Below are 18,376 nucleotides of genomic sequence, written 5' to 3' on the forward strand. Positions count from 1 at the left end.
TTCAGTATACTTATGAATGGTAGGATCTAAGAAAAGAGTGGACAAAAATAACATATGCTTTTCCCCCTTCATGTTCTTTGGATATTGAGGTACTTAGGAACCTGAGGCCATGGGGCCACATGTAGCCTTCTGGATCACTGAGTGTGGCCTTCTGACTAAATCCAAATTTTACTTTACAAATCCTTTTAATAAAGAGATTTGTTCTGTCAAGTTTGGATTTGGTCGAGGCGCCATACTTGGAGATCTGGAGGGCCATGTGTGGCCTTGAGGCCGCAGGTTCCCCACCCCTGGTAGAGGGACACAAGGCTGTGATTCTCTCTCTCTCCCTTGTGGGAGGCCAGTGGTCAGTCCCTGGCAGAGGGGCCCAGCCCCATCCTTTTCTGCATCGAACAGAATGGCCCTGAGGTTGGTATGCAGGTACTAAAAAAAGGTCTTAAATCCCCAGCAGAAAATGCGAATGTGAAAGCAGAAAGCATGTAAAATAAACCGGTTTCCAATATATACTTCAGTTTTTTCTAAGACTTCTAAATGAGGTTCAATTACTTCATCTTGTTCCCAAAGTACCAATCAGTCTGGCCACTACTCCTAAACTCTCCTTTGGCCTATGGAGGCCACTGGTGGTAGTGAAGTACCTGCCTACCTCAAGAGCAGGGAAAAAGAACTCTCTAGAAAACCACTTGATAGGAAGTACCAGGCATGGGAGACAATCAGTTGTGAGATGACGCAGCAAATAAGGCCTTGCCTCCTTTTTAGTTTTGTAATTGTATGCCGAGTCGGGGACTCACTGTGTCATCCTTCTGTAACACGTCTCAGGGTTCAGGGGCTGATCTGGATTCCATGAGACCACAGTGTTGAACTTTTACTCCTTTACAAGCTTGTGGGCCGTCTGTTCAGAGAGGGTCTGTGCCAACCCTCTACGGGGAACCTCATCAACCTTCTTCTTCTTGGCTGTCTCCTAACACGATGCCAGACCACAGCCAGTGGACGGAACTTAGAAGCTGAGAAGTGGGCTGAAGCCCTGGAATTCTATTTGTTGGACTGGTATCTCTCCCTTTTGTGGCAATAGCCACGGCTCCCATGTCTCACTTAAGGCACAAGCTGGTAGAAGCTTTACAGACCACCGAGAAAGTCACCTGAACGCATCAGCAGTCTCCGAAGCTGTGGGAGAAGCCCCTGCCGTGCACTCCCCCAGAGCCAGCGGTATAGCAGCATGCGCCCACCGAGTGCAGTGTTCCCCGGGGTCTGGAAAACCCTGGCACTGGGACCCATCCCTCACACCCAACGGCAGTACCCCAGATGGGACATCAGCCAGTATTTTGCCTTTTCAAGTTTTTATTTTTATACATTTTTTTGTATTAAAAAGAAAAGCATAATTACCACAAATTACAAAGGACTAAAGCAGGACTAGAATAATGAATGAATCACTTCAGCCTGGAAAGCAGATACTCTCAATAATATTAATGTTATAATACAAGCTCATTCAAGTATTTTACATTTCTTTTTTTTTTTGTCCTTTTAAATGTGATATCCTAGCACATGGTAAAGATAATGTACTACGAGCGTAAGGTGGAACCTTCTCCGCAAAGCCAGATGACAAGTTTTCCTCTCCAGTGAGAAGTGGGCTGTAAGTTCTTATCTTCTGTGCCATCAACATGGCTGAAGGAGGAGAGGGTGGGGGCTGGGGAAAATTCGGGGACGTTTCCACACAGGAGCTACTTTGGGGTCCCACTCAGGAGGGTGCCAGATGATCCCGATCACTCCACCCAGCCATCTGGCAAAAAACCCTCACCCTCCTAACTAGTTGTGTCTTCCTTACCCCTCTCCTCCCCACTTCCAGGGCCTTCTGAGCAGCTTACTTTCTTTTATAAAAATCAATTGTCAGGAAACGGGGGAAAAAAGAGCTACAATGGAACAAAACAAAAACATTAACAACTTTGACATGGGGGCTCACACCTCTACCTGAGCCCCAGGGGTCCAGGCTGGGGCGGGGCCGCGTGGCCCTTCTCTACCGGTAGTGCATTTGCTCCCAGGCGCAGGAGAGGGCGAAAGAGAAACCTGCCCCTCGCCAGGGCCGAGGCACACAGACCTTCTGATGTTCGATGCCCAAAGGCTGTGTTGGCATGGACCAACCTTGGAAGGGTACAGAGGGAAGAGGGGTTTGGGCAGGCTGTTGCTTCGTGTCTCAGCTTTTCGATCTCCATGGGAGGATGGTGGGTGTGAAGTGGCTAGCCTTGATGGCCCCTGCCACTCCTGGCATGCTTGTCACAGATACATCGGTCCTAAATTCAAGTGTCTTCAGAAAGTGAAGATGTAAACTACTCTTTGCAACATTAACTCCTAACATGTTACAAAAAAAAAAAAAAAAAAAAAAGTCCCCTCCACCAGCCTATGTTGAGATGAAGTCCTCACCTCCCTGCCCCCAAAGGGCTTCCTCTTTCAGGGTTGTTTGTGGAGAGGATGGCAGCCCCCTGGCCTGGGAGTAAACTTTAGATAAGAACAGCCTTTCCCCACACCCCCAAGCCTTCCCTGTGCCCCCAAACCCAGCAGAGGACAAACACTGAGGTTTCTATGGTGCTGGATACAGTACAGGGCTGAGTGACCTGAAGGAAAGAAAGAGGGAACAAAGGGGAGGAGGGGGTCCAGGAGTCCAGTGTCTGGTACAACGTGGGGCAGGCACCAGACTGGTAGGGAAAGGCCTCAGAACCCACTGTCACAGCAGAGACCAGACGCTCATCATTGGTTCAAGACGAATGGGTCACAGGAACTGAGATGGGCTTCCCACATACAAACCACTGGGAGGGCAAAGATGGGGAAAGGGCACAGGCTGAAAGCAACGAGGTGCCCGAGACAGAGAGCAAGCCCTTGTCAGCCTGGGATACTGTCTCCTACTCCCAACCTTTGGGACCACAGAGGAACCAGTTGAAAAGGAGGGCCAAGGAAGTTTCAGTAATTGAGCAAGGAGACCACAAACTTCTCTGTGTTGCCCAGTTCCCACTGAGAGTGAACACACAGTTATGCCCATATCCGACACACATCCCAGTCTGTGTAGGTCAGTCCTTCGTCATCCTCCCTAGCTTCTGACGACAGCAGACTCCAGCCATTCCATTGTCATTCACAGCCCTACCCAAGCAGTCAGCGGCTGAAGAAGAAAAGTCAGGTATACTCTATGTCCACATATACCTTCCTGCCACAGGGCTTCACCAACTGGCAGGATCCCCCCAGCCCCCAACTCCTCCTCATCCCTCGTTCCCAGGCAGGGTCAGTTGGAGGGTGGGCAGAGATAGATGGCTTACAAAGGGGGGATGCAAGATGGGGAGACCCCACCAGACCCTAGGAGGAGAATGGCATCTTTCTCCACCTTTTAAGAGAGATAAAGCCTCCTTGGGGTCTCAGAGATCTTTCACAATAGCACAAGGAACATTTCCAAGCCTCAGCTGCCAGATGTTCACCTTTCGCCCCTGGGGTGGAGGAGAAGTTCGAGCTGAGGAAGAGTGTGTTCCAGATCCAGGCCAACTCTGTTCTTCAAAAGTCTGAAGCAAACTTGGCCTTGGCGTTCTGAGAGTAGGATGAAGGTTGTCACGGCAGGACAGGGCCTGGCGTGAGGCAACAGCAAGCAGAGCGAGGACATGACAGTGGCAGCGTGTATAGACACAGGACATCAGCTTCAAACGATGCAACAGCAGAAATATTTTGGGCACAGCTCTGATACGAGCCACCCCCAACTCTCTTGCCTCCAGGCAGGAGGCACTATACATGCAACTCAGTCCAGAGGAAGATTCTAGCCAGTCCAAGCCCAGGCACATCCAGAGAAGGTGGGAGCTCTTCAGGTTGACTCCACCGAGGAAAACAGGCATTTGGGTATTTCAGATTCCTGTTCCACAATAAGGCAACTTTTAAAAAAATATTATTTCCAACAACAAAACAAAAATTCCAAGGAAAGGGGAAAGACATCACTCTCTGCGGATTAGGTAAGAGTTTTCCGATTTTTTTTTTTTTTGGTCTTTTATGGTCAATTTTGTGTTTTTTTTTTTTCCTTTTTTTCCCATTTTCCCAAGGATGGAAAGGTCAGAGAAAAATAAAATAAATCATCTTTCAATAGTCTTTTCTGGTATGAGCAGCGTCTTTCTGGGCTGGGGAGTAAAGGGCATGGGGAGAGGGGAGTGGGGAAAGGCTGAAACCTTCCCCCAATCCCCACTTTTAGATCCTTTGGTTTCCTTCTCCCAGAAGATGGCAGAAGGGCATGGTGGGGACAGCAGGGAGAGAACATGGTGACGACAAACCCCAGATGACCAAGGGGCTGGTGCTCCTGGGGCCTAGGAGCACTGCTGGAGCTTCCCATGGGACAGTGCTAGACAATGGGGCCCGCAGGGCCTTCTTGTGGGCTGCATAGTTGGCTTGAGGGGGAGCAGGAGGAGGCCGTGGGTAGGGATCAGGGTTGCGGCCTACCAGCCGCGGGCAGGGCTGCCGAGTGATTTTGGTAATCCAGACAAACTATCAATAATTTAAAACTTGATATATATATATGTATATATATATATATAAAAAAAAATTCCCCCTTACCCTCCCCCCTGAGAAGAAGCTAGGATATGCAGAGTCATGGAGAGAGGAGGGGGAAGGGGATACGTGGAGGATCCTGGCCAGGGGTACCTCGCATAGCCCAAACGGTGTACACACATTGCTACTCAGCACAAAGGCCCGTCCTAACAACTCCAGGCCTGTCCCTTTTCTGTCCCCTCTCCTGGGACTGGGCACCCCCATGGATTCTTGCCCACCCCACCCCTTTCCCCCCTCAAACCCCAGGGCTAAGGGGCTTTTCACTTTCCCAAAGTCTGTGTATCTGAGTGCTGGCTTGTCCATTTGGCATCTTCCCGGACGGGCTGGCCGGTGGGTGGTGTAGGGGGTTGGCTGATCATGGTGGCAGGCCTGCTGGAAGACTGGGAGGGGCACCGCTTCCTGCCCTCACCACCACCACCTCCTGTTACCACTGAGTGTCGCTTGTGGTTGCCCTCCTCACCCATGGGGGGCTGCAACAGAAGAGGGAGTCACAGGTGACTGGGGGTACTATACACAGCCCCTTCCTTGCCAGGCCTGTCTAGACACCTCCTGCTTTCTACCTCCAAATGCAGACAATGAATGGGTTTAACCTTAAAAATGAATTACCAGTTATTAAACATTTCTCCAAGCCAAGCACTATGCTCTTTAATGCACATTCTCTCATGGAGTCCATACCACCCCCATTTGATGTGGACGTATCATCCAATTCCACCAATGAGGGAGCCGAAACCACAGAAAAATAATTTGCCCAGGGTCTCACAGTCTCACAGGCATTGGTAAAGACAAAATTTAGGTCCTACTTCCCCCAAAGGCCAGGCTTTTATCCATACAAGTTTCTACTCCCCTTCTGAGAAGGGATCTCTTGCTCAGGAATGCAGAATGTGGCATGCAGTATGCTGAGATGTCTCAGTTCACAAGGCCCGAATGTGCCCAGGATCATCTCATTCCTCTCAAGACCCCAACAGTACAATGAACAAAAGACTCAAACCATGATCCAATTTGGCCCTACCACTACCAAAGGTCTTGGAATGCCAAAAACATTTCCTTCCATTTTGGGGCACCAAAGCTGAGCCCTTGTTCCATCTTAACAGGTCCACAAGGGTTCTCTGAAATTGTACCCTCCCTCCTCCCCAAGGGTAAGAAGTGCCTAAAGATGAAAAAAAACTGGATTTGTCTTTATACTGGGAGACCTGAGCAGCTCTGCCACTATCTCTCACTGGGTGGCCATAAGCCTCAGTTTACACATCTATATAATGATGATAATGACAAGCCCTGCCTACTTCACATAAGGGTTAGGTAAGGTCAATGTAAAGTGCCTGGTACATAATAAATACTCAATAAATGGCAGTTTTTAAATAATAAATGTGAGAACTATTATTGCCATTTACTTGTATATGCCTTCTAGCTAAAAGGTGTGAAGGGAACAGGAAGACTAGCAGAGATCTCTACTACATTATAAACTCTTTCACTCATCTCTGGAGTCCCTGCAGCACCTAGCACAGGGATACCCTATCAGTATCTGCTGAATCAATTAAATTATTCCAACCACCACTTCCCCTGATGCACCCAGTAGCAATAACCCAGACCCACCACTGGATGTCACTGTTGAGGCACTGTTCCAAGAAGACAGTGGATTGGAGACCTGGACATGGGTTGGAACTGGCCTTTTCCAGAAAAAGCAAATACATTTATCTTGGATACCTATCCTGATCAAATAGTAGTGGCTAACTGGGGCACAGCAGCAAGGAGGGTTGTGAGATTAGGGGAAGAGCATTATGGTGGTTTGGCAACATCTGCCACAGAAGGGCAGACAGGAGCAACCACACAACCAACTCCCATTAGCCTTTGCTGCCATTCTTACCCTCCATTTCAGAGACGAAGAAGCTAAGGCCCAAACTGTGGGGGGCATGGAGAAGGATCCCTGGGTTAGTGGCATAACTGGGACCAGAATCCAAGTATCCTGATTCCTGTTCCAGTTTTTCTTCCTGGACAACTAGGATTAGAAAGAGAGACTCACTTACATCTACTCGGAAGTCTTCAAGACGTCGGAATTTGCCGAGGTATTCTTGCAGTTTGGGGTCAATGTCCAAATTTTTGGCTTTGGAATATTTCAAGAAGGCCCAGAACTTCTCTAGCCCATAGAGCTGACCTGTAGGGAAAAAGGAGAGAGAGGTAAAGAGAAGCTGGGATGGTGAGAAGATAAGGATAAAGAGGCTCAGGGGAGAGGGGGGTGTGGTAATGACACACAGAAGGATGCAGGTCAAACTGGGGAGACAGGAAGGCCTAGGTGACCAGGTCTCGTGGAAAGCCAACGGTGGCTCTTACCAGCTTCGTAGTCCTTCACAGTTTCCTCCTGGAAATCCTTGAATATATCTTGCCGGAACTTCTTTTCCAGGCCATAACTGTAGTATCGAAAAAGGCACTCCAAACCGTATCTGTAGGAGAACACAAGCCAGAAATCAGAGCACGGTTCCTTCATGTGTATGCATGTGCCTGCATTATAGAGAAAAACTACGAAAACAGTTTAAAACAACACATTACTCCTATATTGAAAAAATGGCAAATACATTTTAAGAAAGCTAACATTTAATGCTAGTGTAAATGGGTCCAGCATTAACTGTTCATACTTTGCCAGGGGTCAGCAAATTCTGCCCACTGCCCACACCCATCTTGTTTACCCCTATTCATTTACATAGTGTCTACAGCTGCTCTCTGCTACAAGAGCAGAGTTGAGTAGTTGCGACAGAGACCTTGAAGCCCATAAAAGCCTAAAATATTTACTGTCTGTCCCTTTACAGAAAAAGTTTGCCAATCCCTGGTATAAGCTCTTTAAAAAGCCATTTGACCATGCCAATTAGTAGGTTTGTTCATTTTTCTGACTTAGCAATTTCACTTCTAGGAACATATGCCAAGAAAATGGCCAAAAATGCAGATTTAGATCTTACAGATGTACAAAACTATTTATAGCAACATTATTAAGCAAAATATAAATGTCTAAGAATAGAGAAGCAATTAAAAAAAATCATGGTCAATCCACACAATGGAATAAGCTGTGTAAAAACCATAATGTAAAGTACACCTAGGGATACTGAAAGATTCTTATGACATATTATGAAGCGGAAAAAAAGGTGTCTGAAAGTGTCGTATGTAGAACAATACCGTTTTTGTAAACAAATATATGAATTTTACAACTACTCATGCATGCAAGGTCTGGAAGGGCACAAACTTAAAGAGCATTCATAGGACAATCTAAACACATTAAATATGCCACGAAGAGACTGGGAAGCTTGATAACAGAACATCAACACTTGCTGTCTCTGAAGGAAGTTTTCTCTAGCTTCTTCAAGTATTTCTGGACTTTTCAAATTGCTTACAGAAAGCACATTTTACTTTGAAACCTTCAGGGCAGGAAGGACTCTTAAGAAGGTTTTTTTAATAGCAAAATATTGGTAACAACCTAAGTATCTATTAATAGGAGACTGGCTAAATAAATCAGGATACATCCACATAGTGTAAGACTGTGTTATAGGCTATAAAAAAGAACAAAAAAATATTCATGTATGGATATGGAATGATTTCCAACATATAGCATCAAGCTAAAAAAAAAAAGGAGGGTACAAAAGAATTTATAATGCAGGCCATATTTAGCATAAACAAAAGAAGTGGGAAAATACACAGACTTGTATTCACTCACACAGACAAAGTATTTTAACACATTGACTGCCACACTAGAAAAACATATTTTTCTTCCTTGGAGCCATGGTGTTTTATTATGAAAATAGAATAACTTCAAAAACAAAATGATCCTTTTTAATTTAATGAAAAAGCTGTTATTTTTTATTGTTTTCTATGCATGACTTACATATGCTTCACCAGGCCCCGGGCTCAAAACTAGCATGAGTTAAATATAACTCACATGGCAGTTATTGTGTTAAAAAGGACCCACAAGATTCTAACAATGGTTGCCTGTACAGAAAGAAACCAGATGGCAGAAGAACCGGGATGAGAAGATGACTTTGCACTATATAATCTTTTAAACTTTTTCAAATTTGAACCATGTGAATATATTACTCATTTAAAAATAATAAAATTTTCATAAAATATAAGAAAGTACATACACAGGGAAGGAATTTCCAATTACAATTTTGGAAGCAGATCCATTAAGGACATCTCACCACGCCCAAACACCCACCAGAGCCCGCCTCCTGCTCACCTGTAGCCTTCTTTGGCATCCTCCAGAGCCAGCTGCTTGAACTCCTCATACATCTTTTTGTTGAAGTGATCTCGCAGGAAGAAGGACCAGAAGCGGAAGAGAGTGTTCATCTCCTGAGACTGGCCAATGCCTAAGCGCTTCCGCTCTGATGGGGAAGGAAGGAAGACCGACATGTTTCAGGGTCAGGCTGCCCCCGCTTCGGGGACAAAGGATCCTAGGACCTAAGGATTTGGTCCTTTTCCTGTATCTTTAAATTCCCTTGCATCTACTACTTCAGTCACTCAGCAGTTATGTATCAAGCACTAACTACTCTGTGTTAGGCCCTGCTGCTGCGCCCGCACCTCACCAGCAGCAGGTACCATCAGCTTCTGAACCACATCATCGGTCTAGCCCTTTACCTCAACTGGCATCGCTTTTAAGTGTAGTCACAATAAGGTAAAGCATGAGCAAACAGTAAATTCTAACAAATTATATTCTGCTCATTACCAATAATTATCTCAGGAGTCCTACAATATAAATAAGTACAAAATGGTAACATCAAAAAATAACACCTAACAACAAAATATATAGATAAGATGGACATCATTAAAATTAATAACTTTTGTGCATCAAGAAAGTGATGCGGAAGGCAGAGGTGGGAGGATTGCTTGAGGTCAGGAGTTCGAGACCAGACTGAGCAAGAGTGAGACTCTGTCTCTACTAAAAAATAGAAATTGGCCAGGTACGATGGCACACGCCTATAGTACCAGCTACTCAGGAGGCGGAGGCAGCAGGATCGCTTGAACCCAGGAGTTTGAGGTTGCTGTGAGAGCTAGTCTAATTGCCATGGCACTCTAGCCCAGGCAACAGAGTAAGACTCTGTCTCAAAAAACAAACAAACAAAAAAAAACGTGAAAAGATAACCCACAGAATGAGAGATGAAAAAATACTTGCAAATCACTTATCTGATAAGGCACTTGTGTCTAGAATATATAAAGAACTCCTGAACTTAATAATTAACTCAATCCAGTTTAAAAAAGGATCTGAATAGACATTTCTCCACAGAAGATATACAAATGGCCAATAAGCACAGGAAAAAATGCTCAACATCATTAGTTATTAGGGAAATGCAAATCAAAACTATAAGGAAATACTGCTTCACATGCAATAGGATAACTATAATAAAACAATAACAAGTGTTACGATGATGTGGGGAAATCAGAAGCTTCATACAGTTGTGACTGCTGTTAGGAATGGATGCCTCCACTTTGGAAAACAGTCTACAAGTTCCTCAAAAAGTTTTAAAAAGGTTAAACATTAGTTACCACATGACCCAGCAATGCTACTCTTCTACCCAAGATAAATGAAAACCTATGTCCATAGGAAACTTATACATGAATATGCAGAGTAGCATTATTCGTGATAGACAAAAAGTAGAAACAACCTAAACATCCATCAAGATGGATGGATAAGCAAAATGTGATCTATCCATACAATGGAATATGATTTGGCAATATAAAGAACAAAGCACCAACACATGCTATGACATGGATGAACCTTGAAAATAAACTCAGGGAAAGAAGCCAGTCACAAAGGACCACATGTATACAGTATGACTCCATTTATGTGAAATGTTCAGAATAGGCAAATGCACACAGACAAAAAGTAGACTGGTAATTCTGTGGGGCTGGGAGGATTTAGGGGGTGTGTTGGGGGTGGCGGCGGTGGTGGTGCATGTGTAATGGGGAGTGACTGGTAAGGAGTACAGGGTTTCTTTTTAGGGTAAGAAAAATGTTCTAAAATTGATTCTGGTGATGGACACATGGCTCTGAATATACAAAAGCCATTGCACTGTACACTTTAAATGAGAGAACCGTGTGGTATGTGAATTCCATTTCAAATAGAACGGTTATTAAACACAACACACAGAGTAAGGAAGAAGGAAGTGGGACAGATGAACCAAGAATTTAGCAGCCATATTTTGCTGAATGAAAGGGGGTGGGTGAGTTAACTACAAGTGAGTCATTACATTGGTTTTGAGCATTTTTAAAACCAACCTATCCAATACCTACAGTTAAAAGACATCTCATTTTGTGATAAAAGGAAAAACATGAGCATACCTAGAGAGTTTCTCTCTCTTTTTTAACACCATCTTTTAGAGCAGAGATCAATCTTTCTGTAAAGGGCTAGAGAGTAAATATTTCAGGCTTTGCAGGAGACATATAGTCTCTGTCACAGATTCTTTTTCCTCTATAACCCCATAAAAATGTTTAAAAAAAAAAAATGCCCTTAGCTCCAGGGTACAGAAAGAGACCGCTGCTGGCTGGATTTGGCCCCCAAGCCACAGTCTGGCAACACCTGTTCTGGAGAACACATGCTGCCCTTTTGTGATGGACAGTGGACCACACTGGACAATGGCTGAGTCAGCAATCTTGCCAGCGGCACAACAACACTTAATTAACTTTTCTTTTTTATAATAGAGGAAGATCAAGGAATAGGAATGTTCTGAGCGCCACAATATCTTAGCTTCGTGCATTTCAAAACTACCTGGCCCTAGCCTAACTTCAATCCTCTTGCTGTAACATCATGCCACTTTTTGCTCTGCAGTCAGAGGAAACAGTCACCTGTGCCGACCCCGCTACCCCGACCTTACACACTCTGGGTCTAAGTAATGGCCCCAGAGGCTTAGCCCTCTCCCCCTGACTTCTTACCATTAAGGCAGCGCCTACGATACTTGTGGTAGACGTGTTGTGTGAAGCCATTTTCCTTGAGCAGCTCATGGGAAGGATGCTGAAACTTGGGCAGTGACTGAGGTGTACAGCCATAGCTGCCAACTGCAGGCGTCCCTTCTGAGGGGCTGGAGCTACAGAGGTCACGAGAAAGAGAGTGTCACTGGTCACTATGTTCTCCACAGCAGTCCCATCATAAAGCTAGGAGGGGTCACTTCTATCAGCCAAGATCAGCCTCTCACAGGGCACCAGACAAGGAGGCCCAGGTACTGTGCTGAGCCCTGAACTTGCATCTGTGGGTCTGAGTAACTCTTTGCATCAACCCTCAGAGGATTTTACAGAGAGGTCACTGAGGCTCAGATACTGGGAGATGAATCCAGGGTCATGGAGCTATTTAGTGGCAGAGATCTGTCCAACACCAAAACCTGCGCTTTTACTTGTTTATATGAAATCTTTTCTTTTAAAGAGATGGGGTCTTGCTCTATCACCCAGGCTAGAGTGCAGTGGCACACCTGTAGCTCACTGTATCCTCGAACTCCTAAGCTCAAATGATCCTCCTGCCTCAGCCTCCCAAGTATACATAATTTTTAACATTTAACTTCACTTAATGAACCATCATGTCAGTCCATCTACAGCTGGCCCTTGAACAACACAGATTTGAATTGCACGTGTCCACGTATATGAGGATTTTCTTCTGCCTCTGCCACCCCGAGACTGCAAGACCAACCCCTTGTCTTCCTTAGCCAACTCAATGTGAAAGCAAACAGGATGCAGACTTTATATTCAATTCCACTCAATGAAAAGTAAATATATCTCTTATGATTTCATAATAACATTGTCTTTTCTCTAGCTTACTCTACTGTAGGAATACAGTATATAGTACATATAATATACCAAATACATGTTAACTGTTTATTATTTTATCAGTAAGGCTTCTGGTCAGTGGTAGGCCATTGACAGTTAAGTTTCTGGGGAGTCAAAAGTTATACGTGGGTTTGACTCTGCAGGGGGTCAATGCCTCTAACCTTCTCAATGTTCAAGGGTCAATTGTGTATTTTTTCCTAAAACCATGCCTACTTTCAGCCTGTGCCATCTCTGCAGGGACAGGTAGCTGGTAGCTCCCAAACCTTGAACACTGAGGCCATTCTACCGAAATAAAAAGGACTCTGGGCCCTACCCCTAAGAAGCTGAGTCAGTAGATCTAGGGTGGGGCCAAGAAATCTGTATTTTTATTCAACTACACTGCTATCTTCTCTCAGGTGGGCAGCAGATACTCAGGTTTAGAAATCAACTTAGATACTCTCTGAGTGTACTAAAATCTCACCCCATGTAGCTGCAATACCACTTCTTTAGAAAGAAGCCTCCGCTTCCCACGTCCTGAACTAAGCTTTCCACACCATTGCTTTTTGGACTTAGATGAGGGTTCCTTTAACTTTCAGACCAATTTTCTTGGTCTGGTGGATTTCACGGCTCCCCTACCCATCTCACAAGCAGCCTGGTACCTTCTTCCCACTACCCCAGGTACCTGATGGAAGCAGTCCGGGGCCGGTGCTCACGGGAATCCATCACCCAGCCTACGTGGCTCTCCAAGGGTGGATTCGAACTGTGTCTTGTCTTCCTTTTTCGAGGCATCTGCAAAGGTCAGTCCAGAATTTGTTACTATTTGTTTGTACTCCTACAACTCTGAGGAGCATTAAGCACTCACAGGACTAAGATACCCTCATATGTGCGTGGTATCTCACATTTTACAACAGCACTTGCACATCTCGTATCTATTCTCTCACATAATGTTCTCAGCTGTGAGCTAGGAACTGGCATGCCTATTTCCCAGGTAAAGAAACTGAGGCTTAGGAGTAAAACAATTTGCCCAGGAACTCACACTTCGTCAGTCCTCCTTAGGCCTTTTCATGGCTACATGGTGCCACTACTCCTACACCTAGTTTATTTTGCAGATGTGGTCATTCAATCCTATGTGAGCCCACCAGCCTAAGAGCGCAAAGCGGGCAGGAGATTCAGCACCTCCTTGGCTCAGGCAAGGCAAGGGAGAAGCAAAGCACTGGAACGCGGTGAACTGGGGCCAAGACTCTTAGCAGCCCAGCAGGAACACCTCACCTTGGCATCTAGTGTTCGTCCTTCTTTCACCACTGGGTAAAACCGTGATGTCTGGCTTGAGTCTTTGAGCTGTGGTGTCCGGGGAGTGCGGGGGGTCCTGGCATTGCGGTAGTTTGGCGACTCGGGAACAGTGGTTGGTAGAGAGCGTGCGATGGTGGAGGGCTCAGGAGCACCAAACAACTTGTTGGCCAGGGCGTCAGTGGGAACTGCAGAGACAGGAGGGTCAGCATGCAGGGGAAGGGCCCCCAGTCTGAGGGCTCCAGACCCTCCCCCCCCACACCTGGGTCTCAAGTGTCTGCCCCTCACCTTGCTGGAACCGAGGTGGCCCAGGAGGAACCTCCTGGTTGGGATCCACAGGGGGCTCAGGGGTCAGTGTGTCAAACTGCTCCCGGCTGATCATGTTGACTTTCTTGAAGTTCTCAACTTCTTGCTACAGAGGATATGAGACGGGTGGGGAAAAATGTTAGTAAGCAGGCTGTTCTGGCCTGTTTAGGAATCAAGACTGGCAGGAAGTTGGGGAGGGCAGCTCCCACGTCCACATATGCAGAAGTCTAGTCCCCAGGCTCTAAGCTGCCCCATCACCATTCCTCAACCAGTCACATTGGCATGAGTGTGCTAATCCAGAAGAGGACAGTACTTGCCCCACCCTCCCTGCATAAGACTGAGATCAGTCTGAAAACAGCTCCCCAGGACTCACTACAGACTCCTCTGAAAGCTCCAGTGCCTCCCCCATCTCCTTCTGCCACTGTCTTATCACACAGTGGCTGGGCAACTCTCTCCTTACCTCCAGCAGACACACCGCTACTTGTTACATTGGCTCACCAAAGGCTCACCCACCACCAAACATACCTACTCTGTAAAATCCTACAACAGAGATGTTTTGACTGTTTCCAGGCAACAGCAATTTTCTTTCTTTCTTTCTTTTTTTTTGAGACAGTCTTGCTCTGTTGCCCGGGCTAGAGTGCCGTGGCGTCAGCCTAGCTCACAGCAACCTCTAACTCCTGGGCTTAAGGAATCCTTCTACCTCAGCCTCCCGAGTAGCTGGGACTACAGGCATGTGCCACCATGCCCGGCTAATTTTTTCTATATATTTTTAGTTGTCCAGCTAATTTCTTTCTATTTTTAGTAGAGATGGGGTCTTGCTCTTGCTCAGGCTGGTCTCGAACTCCTGACCTTGAGCGATCCACCCGCCTCGGCCTCCCAGAGTGCTAGGATTACAGGCCTGAGCCACCACACAGGGCCAACAGCAATTTTCTAAAAGGACCTATCTGTTCTCCATTTTCCACACTCAAGGCAAGATCCTTAAAAGGCTTTTAAACTTTTATATATGCTTAAATACTGATGAAGAAAAGTGACAATCTAAATCTTACTCTATTCCCCACCAAAGTGTCTAGCCAACTGCTATGACATTAATACAGATGCTCTGGTAGGACAATAATCACTCCCCACCACATGCATGGTTTACATATTCACACATCTCCACTTGCTCTTAATGTCCCAGCAAGGTGTCAATCACCACCCCCTTCTCATACACGAAAATACTAAGGCTCTGGACTAGAGGGAACTCCCCAAAGTCACACAGCTATCAGCCTTCCTCTTCTTCAGATTACACACCTCCTAGGCCCACATTCACTGCTAAGTTCGAGCCTCACCTTGATCTGAGAATACTCAGGTTCAAACTTCTCAGTCCACAGGTCCTGCTCGTAGTAGAAGAGGCCGTCATTAATCACTTTAGCCAGCTCGGCGCTCATCTTGGCACGTGAGGTGTGGTTGCCTGTACGGTCCCCCCCTGGGTGCCGGCGCATGTAAGGTGGCGTCTGGGTGACAATGAGGATCTTGTTGACATCCCGGTCATCGATCTCATAGTCAGAGTCCTCATCAGACCAGGCAGTGAAGGTGTTCTTCCTTCCATCCATTTGTTCCATCTCCTCATCAAACAGGAAATCCAGTTCCTCCTGCTCATCCTGATCCTTGGACATCAGCTGCTGGGAAGGCAGCTGCTGTGGCAGAGAGGTCGGGTGGGCAAACCTGGGCTCCTCTGACTTCTAAAACAGGGACAGACCATGGGAGAGGGAATCACCAGGGGTCCTTGGACCAGGCTCTGGAATCGTCCCACCAGAGGAATGCTCCACCCCTCAGCATGAGACTGTCACAACTGGCCCTGCTAATACCAGCAGGTCATAGGTGTCCTCCTGGGAGCCAGCTTCATAGTGAAAGGATGTCCCATAGTAGTCCAGGTTCTTCCACTAACAGATCACATCACAGTCATTCATGAACAACTTAGATGACAAGTTTCCTATAGATGGGAACTGTTCTTTCATTTACCTCTATATCCTACATTGCTCCTAGCCTGGGAGGGGGCACACAGCAGAAGTTCAACAAGCTGATTCATCCATCTATCCATCTACTCAACATCTCCCAATAAACCGGGAACTCCATGACGAAAGAACCATAGTTGCCTTGCTTTCCATTATATACTCAGTGCCCAGACTGTGGCCCAGCTATAGTAGGTGCCTAAATATGTGATGAATGAGCAAATACCCACTAATACTAGATAGATATGAAAAACATAAAAGCAGAATAATGAGCAAAACAAGGTATCCTTGCACTTTGGGAGCTCACAGTTTAGTGGGAAAAAAGTTAACTAACCAGCCAGCCACAATGTGGTATGATAAAGGCTGTAAGGAGGATCTACAGGAGCACACAGGGAGGGGTGCTTAGTCAACTGCGAGTTGGAATGGTTAGTTAGGGAAGGCTTCCTGGAAGAAGTGACTAGCGAAAGATGAATTAGTAAGCCAGATGAAGGCAGCGATGGAGTGTGCTAGGCAGAAAGAACAGCATGTCCCAAAGACAAGAGAAAACGGTGCCTCCAGCAAGGAGAAAATGTTTCAGTGTTGACAGAATGAATTTATCTGAGACTTTCGGGAAAAAGCATCTGTCTACCTCACAGTATTTATCCAAAGGTAAATTCTCTGCTGTGCCAAGAGCTTCCCACATAAACCCCAAGCCTATCCCTTTTAAGGTTCAAGATAGGCCAGGTGGGAGTAAGGACTCTAATTCTGGAATGGGAAATTAAGTCTGGCTCCCATCTTTCCAAAGCTTTCACAGTCTATAAGGCCTAGACTTGTAAAATCCTTGTCTACCTACTACCTTCTTCCTAACAATTCTGGCCTGATCTAACACTTCTCTGAACGGCTGAAGCCAGAGCAGTGGGGAATTCTGGGTATGATCAGGCAAGGAAGAAAGAGATGAGAGGCAGTCAGAGTAGTAAAACAGATAGGTAGCACAGAATTCCACAGACCCAAAGTCCAAGGTCAACTCTGAGGTATCCTCACAAGCCTCAGACCAAAGAGGTCTCCAAAGTAGGGGTGAGTATGAGGAGGTAGATGGAGAAAAATTTAGGGCTTGGAAAGGAAGCCGTAACTTTAGTTGAGATTAGAACACTTTAATTAACAGTGGACTCCATCTGTAAGATATATTATTACTTTACTATTTCTAGAGCAGTCTAATCCCTCCCTCCGTTCATCTTAAGACGGGAAACTGAAGCCCTGAGACACTGAACAAGCATCAGAAGGACACCTAGCCATCAGTGCAGGAGACCTGGGCTGCAGTCCAGACTAACTCCACATCTGGGCCATGCACCTGCTCCCTCTCCCTTCCCTCTTCTACAGTTCTGAGGTTCTTATATATTGAAGAGGGAGGATATATTCAGGAGAAAGGCACTGAAAATACAGCCCCAGGGATTTAGATGGGGCAAAAAACACAGCCAAGAATCAAGAAGCCCGGAACACTGCTGCCAGATGCAATACCATTTCTTCCTATGAAGAATGCTACTCAGGAACTCAAACAGTAGTGCACCCTAAGGGGTGGTCCCCACGGAAAATGGAAATAAGCCACATCAACCTTTCTACAGTCACCGCTAGTAACTTCCACTCACATTATGACCATGAATATCCAGCTTTCCCCTCAGAGCCAGAACTCTGAGCCATGACATCCCCTCCAAGCACTCCAGCCCGGGGCCCTAAAACCCAGGCTCAGGACCAGCCTCACTCACCTTGGGCCGTGCTGGGGAGGGGCGAGGCCTCTTCTTCACTTCAATCCAGTTCTCGGAATCCAGGTCAGGCAAGCTGGCAGACAGGCCCTTGGGCAGCGTCTTTAGGTTGCTGACCTCCTCTGTTTTGGTTGGCACTGGGGTGACTGCACGGGGAGAGCCAGGTGCTGACTCTGAAGGGTAGAAGGGTAAGGTGCTCATCCCTCCAGTCCTCCTGATGCCAGCCCTGAGGAGGACTGCTGGCCAGAGGACAACAAAGAGGCATCCTTATGCCAGTAGGAACATACCTGTCTCCTTCTGGTAGTGCTGGCGGGGGACAAACTCGGGGCAGTTTAGAAGCTGGGAGAAATCAGTTTGCGAATAATCCATTATTGGGGGACCAGGAAGAGGCCACTTCTCAGGCTCCTCCCTCCTACGAACTTTCTCATCAACAATCTCCACCACCTTGCTGTCTTTTAGGGCCTGCAGGGAAGGAGGGAGAGAGGATGTAGAAGAAAGTCTAGAACAGACTGAGATCTTGGAAGATGGTGTACAACTAGGCTCCCATGAGCTCTTGGGTATGAGTCCAATGCTAGCAGTAGTATAAGAAAACTGGCACCATCTTCCATGACTGGTGGACATGTGAGATGTTCAAACCTACAGGAGGTACTAACATGGAAAACACACCTACCCTTTGACCCTGCCAATCTACTTCCAGCAATCTGCCCTAGAGAATACTTGCACAGATGACAGGTATGT

At 46.3% G+C, this 18,376-nt stretch overlaps 1 protein-coding gene across 4 annotated transcripts in view; it reads right to left on the reverse strand.

The window, feature by feature from the left end:
- Positions 1-1,314: 1,314 nt before the first annotated feature.
- LARP1 (La ribonucleoprotein 1, translational regulator) overlaps positions 1,315-18,376 on the reverse strand; it is a 56,470-nt gene continuing 39,408 nt past the window's right edge. For all 4 annotated transcript variants that reach the window (XM_045551303.1, XM_045551305.1, XM_045551304.1 and 1 more), the window contains 11 exons: positions 17,926-18,100; positions 17,642-17,811; positions 15,240-15,632; positions 13,894-14,017; positions 13,588-13,793; positions 13,001-13,107; positions 11,458-11,609; positions 8,768-8,912; positions 6,880-6,989; positions 6,576-6,703; positions 1,315-5,024 (listed from right to left, as the gene is read on the reverse strand). In XM_045551303.1, coding sequence (XP_045407259.1) covers positions 4,815-5,024; positions 6,576-6,703; positions 6,880-6,989; positions 8,768-8,912; positions 11,458-11,609; positions 13,001-13,107; positions 13,588-13,793; positions 13,894-14,017; positions 15,240-15,632; positions 17,642-17,811; positions 17,926-18,100 — 1,920 coding nt within the window. In that variant the 3' untranslated portion in view covers positions 1,315-4,814. The remainder of the gene's footprint in view (positions 5,025-6,575; positions 6,704-6,879; positions 6,990-8,767; positions 8,913-11,457; positions 11,610-13,000; positions 13,108-13,587; positions 13,794-13,893; positions 14,018-15,239; positions 15,633-17,641; positions 17,812-17,925; positions 18,101-18,376) is intronic.

The sequence above is a fragment of the Lemur catta genome, chromosome 5 (genome assembly GCF_020740605.2).
Source record: "Lemur catta isolate mLemCat1 chromosome 5, mLemCat1.pri, whole genome shotgun sequence".
Classification (NCBI taxonomy): domain Eukaryota; kingdom Metazoa; phylum Chordata; class Mammalia; order Primates; family Lemuridae; genus Lemur; species Lemur catta.